This window comes from Cucurbita moschata, unplaced genomic scaffold (genome assembly GCF_002738365.1).
Source record: "Cucurbita moschata cultivar Rifu unplaced genomic scaffold, Cmos_1.0 Cmo_Scf00019, whole genome shotgun sequence".
Taxonomy (NCBI): domain Eukaryota; kingdom Viridiplantae; phylum Streptophyta; class Magnoliopsida; order Cucurbitales; family Cucurbitaceae; genus Cucurbita; species Cucurbita moschata.
In genome coordinates this window covers 3,094,362-3,101,450 of record NW_019268535.1, presented here as the reverse complement: position 1 = coordinate 3,101,450, position 7,089 = coordinate 3,094,362, and the positions used below count along the sequence as shown (strand labels likewise).

General features: G+C 36.2%; 1 protein-coding gene across 2 annotated transcripts; it reads left to right on the top strand.

Annotated features, from left to right (window-relative positions):
- The first annotated feature begins 3,978 nt into the window (after nucleotides 1-3,978).
- LOC111456858 lies at nucleotides 3,979-6,965 on the top strand. Of its 2 annotated transcripts, none has more exons than XM_023098901.1 (7): nucleotides 3,979-4,491; nucleotides 4,884-5,404; nucleotides 5,513-5,580; nucleotides 5,770-5,823; nucleotides 6,115-6,204; nucleotides 6,299-6,475; nucleotides 6,594-6,965. In XM_023098901.1, the coding sequence occupies exons 1-7, from the start codon at nucleotides 4,028-4,030 to the stop codon at nucleotides 6,636-6,638; spliced, it is 1,419 nt and encodes a 472-aa protein (XP_022954669.1). In that variant the 5' UTR covers nucleotides 3,979-4,027; the 3' UTR covers nucleotides 6,639-6,965. The 2 variants fall into 2 exon arrangements, with proteins under 2 accessions (XP_022954669.1, XP_022954668.1); XM_023098900.1 differs by having other exon boundaries at nucleotides 4,884-5,407.
- Nucleotides 6,966-7,089: the final 124 nt, after the last annotated feature.

Here is a 7,089-nt window from a genome sequence, read left to right as displayed (position 1 = left end):
TTTTTTTTTTTTTTTTTTTTTTTTTTTTTTTTTTTTTTTTTTTTTTTTTTCATAGGGGCCGTAATGAAATTTGTGTATAGGTTCAATGGCTGAAAGCTAAGTATGAAACATGAGGATTGAGTTTGGCAAGTACTTCTCCGTCATCTCTTTCCTCTAATTCTATCCAACTATTTTATTCATTTTATCCTATTTATGTCTTTTTTTTCAATCTTGTTTTCGACTAAAATAAGATTATTATGTCCACCTAATTCATTTTCTAAATTAATTCTCACCATGTTCTAAATTCGAATCAAGACATTAACCTCGTACATGATGTTGATACCCACTTCTAACATGGGTTCTTTTAAGATACATGTTTGTCTCAAATTTGTGTTAAATAGGTTTTGATATCCGAGTAAAGGATAAGTATATAAATGAACTAACGTCACATTCAAATGAGAGTGATCTTAAGGATATGAAAGATACGAAAGACTTAAAAGAATTAAAAAATATTATTTATACTAATAAAATGCAACTTTCTTTTTGGTGGCTCAATCATAAGAACGCAAAAATTAAGGGTGCTTGGCTTGGGTCAATCCTATTGTGGTTGACCTTTTTGTAACTTTTCGTATGAAACATGTGAGTGAGGACAAAACAGGCTGAAATGACCTGTGTTGGGTTGTGGGAATAGTTTTTACTCTTATAAATACTTCAAAACACGAGTAGGTAGCATGAGTCATGTCACAAAGGATGCAGGAGAACATTCGGTCCATTAGGCGTCGAATCCGTATTTCAAATCCTGATCTAAATTTTGGTCACGAGATATTACAAATGTTATCAGAACAAAACCTTTCCTAGTAGATGTGATTCAAAGACGAACCCAAGATAGAAGCTAGTGGGCATATCACGCCCGAGTAAATGAGGGCTATATGAATGAACTAAGACGACACAGATACTCTTTCTTCAATGATATAATAGTTTAACTAATTGAATTGTCCATGTAACGGCTAGTCTCTATATATATATATATATATTAGCCGAAAAAAGCGAGAATTTTGGGGGACGTTTTATGAGATTTATTTATTAATATAACATATATGATAGACAAGTTATGATTTTTTTTTTAAATAATAAAAAAAAACTTAACTACTCAACCCAACTCAACCCAATGCATAAATAGAAGATTTGGTTGGGTTGTGAACTTTATTCGGTTGCTTGAGCTACCAATCCAACTAACCCGAAATCTCGAGGTGGTCCAAAAGATTTCTCCAATCCAACATGTGTACACCCCTAAACATGAAGGCGATATACATAGTGTGAGATCTCACATCGATTGGAGAGGAGAACGAGACACCGTATAAGGGTGTGGAAACCTTTCACTAGCAGACCCATTTTAAAAAATTTTAGGGGAAACCTGAAAGAAAAAGCCCAAAGAGGACAATATCTGTTAGCGGTGGGCTTGAGCCGTTACAAATGGTGTTAGAGCTAGACACCGCGCGATGTGCCAGTAAGGACGCTGGGTCCCGAAGGGGGGTGGATTTGGTGGTCGTCTCTAATCAATTGGAGAAATGAATGAGTACGATGCTAGGCCTCGAAGGGGGTGGATTGTGAGATTCCACATCGATTGAGGAGGAAAACGAAAAACTCTTCATAGACGGTGAAAACCTCTCCCTAGTAGATGCCTTTTAAAACCCTTGAGGGAAAGTCTGAAAAGTAAAACCCAAAAACGACAATATCTGCTAGCGGTGGGCTTGGATCGTTACACATAGAGTCGATATATATAAGATTGAAAGAAAAGTCGGTGAAGAAAGTTGAACGAAAATGACATGGTATTTAGAAACTCTTAATGAACTAATTTGAGACCAAAAAGATGTATGTGTTGACTTGATGGGGCACAACATCAAATGCCTTGTCACCCAATGCTTCTTCCTTATCTTATATTAGACCATTCCAACTTTATGCACATTTTTCCAATGCTAATCAAATTTTTAATTTTAATTATCTTATTAAAATTAATAAATATCATCAAGCCCTAAACAAAAATTAAACTTTTTTAAAAACTAAAAATCAATAATTGGACTAATATAAGTTCTTCTCGAACCCTATGCATAAATATAAAGACCCGAAGATACTCACTTCTCTCAAATATTAAAATTCTACAACTCTGTTAAGTAAGACTAAATATTACAAAATAGACAATTATTCGGTAAAATCTACTAACGTACTAGGGATGTTTATATGACTCGATAACTAGACTAACTTGGACTACCGAACTCAAACCATAAATGTTGAGTTGGGTTAGATTTTTTTCAGTTTGAGTTCGGTTGAATTTTTAAAAAATCCAACTTAGCTTGTGGGTTGACATTTTTTTCATCCGATCAACTCAACAAACCTGAAAATAGAGTTACAGTTCAACTCTACCCTACTTTTAGAAGATTAAGAATATTTAACCTTTGTAACCGATGTTACTACTTGAATTTTATGAGATTTTATATAACATGTACGGTGGATAAGTATAATTTTTTTAAAATAACTAAAAAACGGGAACAACCCAGTAACCTAACCTAAAAATAGAGAGTTACGGGTCACTAACCCAACCAACCCGAAACTTCGAGTTGGTCTAAAAGATTTTTTCAACCCAATCTAATCCGTGTACGTTCCTACTTATAAGTTAGTCAAAAGTTGATGAATATCGAAAACATGAGAAAAGTGATTAATACTAAAATAAGGGAAAAAAACAAAGTAAAGCATATGGAAATAAGGAGGATGTTGGATCCAAAAATAATGTTGTCTGTGCTTTAATAAAGAGGACAAAAGAAAATCTTATGCCTTTTTAGTTGTAATCTTTGGCCAAACAAACAATTAAGCCTTTAATTCAAAGCTTAGGAGACATAAAAAACATTAAATTCTTCTTATAAAGTTATACGTGCTTTGGGTGTTTGGACCCTAACATAGCTACCCGAACCGTGCGCTCTTGTTTCTTCGTGTCTTCCTTTTCTACTCATCCTTTTCGGTATTTGATGTCCTCGACATTTCTCTGCTTCCCCTATAACGTCCATTCATTCAAGTAACATCGGTATAGGGCATGGTGAGGCAGTCTCCTACACTCTTGGAACAAGATTGGTAAGCATACATACCTAGCTCAGTCATTAGAGTTAGAGTCCACTCACAGTTAATCGTTACAGGAGAAGCAGAAACGTATACTTGATGTTCTCGACATGACTATGTTACCTGCTCTTCTTGAAGTGCTTACGTGATGTTCTTCTACTGCGATATGACTACGTTGTCTACTTGTCTTGAAATGTTTACTTGATGTCTTCAACTTTCTTATGTTTTTTCTACGACATGACTACGTTACCTACTCTTCTTGAAGTGCCCACCTGATGTTCGTAGCATTTCTCTACTTCCCTGTGATATGACTATGTTGTCTACTTGTTTTGAAATGTTTACCTAATGCCCTCGACATTCTTATGTTCTTTTCTACGTTTTCTTTATAGTATGGATGCAAGGGAATGTCGGGAGCATATATGTGTCGAATCCAAAATTTAAATTCGGGGCTCGGGATAGACTTTCTTGTCCCCATCTTTGCCACCTATTCTATTTCTCGTTTCTAGAAAATTTTCCATTTATTTTTACTGAGGTGATGAGTCTCTTACACGATACTATTATTTTTTGTTTAATTTCTTTTTTGAAATTTCAAAATATATCATTTGAAAAAAAATTAAAGGGAAACCCTCAATTATATATATATATTTTTTTTTTTTTTTTTTGAAGGAGAAAAAGGTCATTTTCTACTCAACAATATTTAAAATAATAATAATTATTATTATTTATTTAATATTTTTATTTTAAAAAAAGTAACAGTAAAAAGATGTTAACAGCCTTCTGTAGGCCTAAGCCATTTTCTTGTATAAATATGTAAACGCAGAGCTTCCCCTTTGTTTCCATGGCGTATTACCAGTAGCAGTCAACAACCACTTCATCTTCTTCTTCTTCTTCTTAAGCTTCATTTTTCTTCATTCTCCTTTCCTTTCAATCTCACCGGAAAATGGAGCAAAACTGGCGAGTCCGTTTAGGAATTCCAAGGTTCCGTTCCCGGAGATTGGAAGAGGAAACCCCGGCCAAACACACCTGTTCCAGCGCCGGAACTTTCGACGTTAATAACTTCTCCGACGTCTTCGGCGGTCCGCCTAGGACTATCCTCTTCAGGCAATTCTCCGACATGTTTGAGGGTAAAGACTCCACTTCCTTCTACGAAGAAATATTCCGATCCACTGAGTTTGTTTCTCAGCCGCAGAAACGCGGACGGAGCTTGCCGGCCTTTAGAATTCCCGTTAAGGAGGATAGGTTTTACCGAGATGTTTTTGGATCGGATGACGACCGGTGGTCGAGAGATAGGTCGGAGCCGTGCTCCAAGGAATTCACCAGATCGAACTCGTCTTCCGACCTCAGCCCTCTCCGGCCGATCATCGCTGAGGATGTGGCATTCCCTTCCTCGTCTTACAATCACAGGTTGGTAGTGTTCTGCAGAAAGTGAGGGGCCGGTCCCCTATTTTGGATTATTCAATTGGACATGTATGCCCCTAAGGCTTAGGTCATTTTTCATCTCTTGTTTGATTTTGTTTGGCTGTTTCCTGTGAGTAATTTAGAAAACTGATGATCAATCTAGGTTTTGATTCATAGCAGTAAGTTTATGAAACTAACAACCAATTGTGTTTCTTGTGAGTAATTTTGCTTAGACTTTAATCATAAAGCTCATGTTTGATTGCAATATGTCTGTAAATTGATACTGTTTTGAAGCTTGATTTGACCAGCATTGTCTTGTACTTTGTTTAATGTGATTCTTTGTTCCCATAATTTAGTTTGACTGAAAGAATTCAATATCTATCTCCTGATTGAAATAGGCCAAGCAATGTTCCAAATCAATGGAACTCATACAATTCCATGTTCAAGGAACAAGAAATGCCACAGTTTCCACCTGATCTCTCCGCCCATATCGATAACCCATATGTGGAAGATGAATATGATGATTGTTGTAGAAGCTCATACCATGGATTTGAAGAGTATATGTCGTCCCAAGAAACCGTTATTATGGCACCAAATTCATTCAGAAGTATCAAAATCTGTGTGAATGATTTGGAACTAAACTCCCCATCATCTGCTGATTCCTCACTCTGTGAAGATCCAGTTTATTATGGTGGTATTCATGGTAACGTTTTACCAGAAGACGACAATGACGACGATGACGACGAAGATGCTATGAGCTCTTATGTCATTGAGATAAATTCCATCAATAGAGAAGAATATAGAGAAGAGGTTTCTATAGATGAAGCAATTGCTTGGGCTAAATCAACGAATCAAAGTCCTGCATCTGAGACAGATTTGAGTGTTAGACAACAAGAAAGTGAGCAATCTGGGGAAGAAGAAGGTATAACTTCAGTAACAACGCCTGTATTTTCACTCACAGCCTGTTGAATATCAATATGTTCAAAAGTGAAAATCCTAACACTATTCTCCTTTTTGTATTCTGCAGGAAGACCTGTTCTGTTTGAATTTGCAGATCAGCAGTTGGATCGAGACGGATCGTTGCAGACTGAAGAGGTAATTCGTCTGAATTTCTACACCAACATATTGCAATTCATCTAAATTTTAGTAAAAAATGTATTCTGTATCATGCTTCGGAGAATATATGCATCCTGTTGGTTAAATTTCTTTCTCATAATGATTTAAAGCAATTGGGTAACAAAGCTATATTGCTTTGCTAACCCGTTGATCTACTTTCTGCCTCAGACACAGCGGAGAGATGTAAAAGTTCAAGAAGGAAAGCCACTGGTCGACATCAATGTAAGTAATTAGCACAGAGCTTCATAGTTTTAAACATAGCATCATTTCATTTTGCACTTGAATATTTTCTTGATCGACTGGTTCCTACTGGTAATTCCAAATTTAGGGGAATAAAAAAGCATCCAAGCTAGTTAATTAACGCAAGATCATACAAAATTGTTGTCTAATCATCATCGATGTAAGACCTGAAAAGGGCTAGTTTATTTTCAGGACTAAACATATTGTTCATATTCTTTCTGGCTAAGTAACGAGTTTCTGATCTCTGTTTATCCTTGTATTGTCAAATAACAGAGAGAATTGGAAGGATTGGATGAAAAAATAAAGTTATGGTCAGGAGGGAAGGAGACCAACATCCGCTTGCTACTTTCTACACTTCATTATGTAAGTTCTTCGTCTCAAATAACATCATGGACATCGCCCCCTTCATACTAACCCTTGAACTGACATGCAACCATTTTGTGTGGGATCAATACAGATATTGTGGTCAAGTAGTGGATGGTCTCCGATATCTTTGACAAACCTGATTGGAAGCTCACAAGTAAAGAAGGCTTATCAAAAAGCAAGGTTATGTCTCCACCCAGACAAACTGCAGCAAAGAGGAGCGACAATGCTGCAAAAATATGTTGCAGATAAGGCTTTTGCCATCCTTCAGGTAACTCCTTGCTCATGCAATTTAACTACTGAACATCCAAGAATGCATCTGGATTAAAAAAGAAGAAAAGTAGAATGCTATTTGCAGGATTTTGATTTTATTAGTTACTGTTTTGTAGGATGCGTGGTCTGTATATATATCCCAAGATGTCTTCCTAAACTAGAGCCTAATTTGGGATCTTTTGGGAACTCATTTTGAGCGTGAAGGTCAAGAAAGCAGCAAGCAAGTCTGGAACAACCCATTTTTGCATTAAGAATCTTAGAGCCACCATGATTACGTACAAAGAAAGTTGTGCATAAAACCGAAATCGGGTTCACTACGGCCTGTATGTATGTAAGATATATCTACTTATACTTATGTAGTGTATGTGTAGATTCATATTTCATTGTGCAGCAACGTTCATATTGCAGAACACTTGTGCTTTGCATATGTACATACACATTTGAACAGATTTCAATACATATTAATCAAGTAGAATGTTCAATCAGTATGATTCTGTTTTTTGCTACCTTAAGAATTAGTGATTTTTAGACAGATCCATGCAGAATATTTGACCATTGAGGAGCCGAACTGAGTTCAACTTCTAGTGCTTAACCTGTCTTGAGCTAGGTATG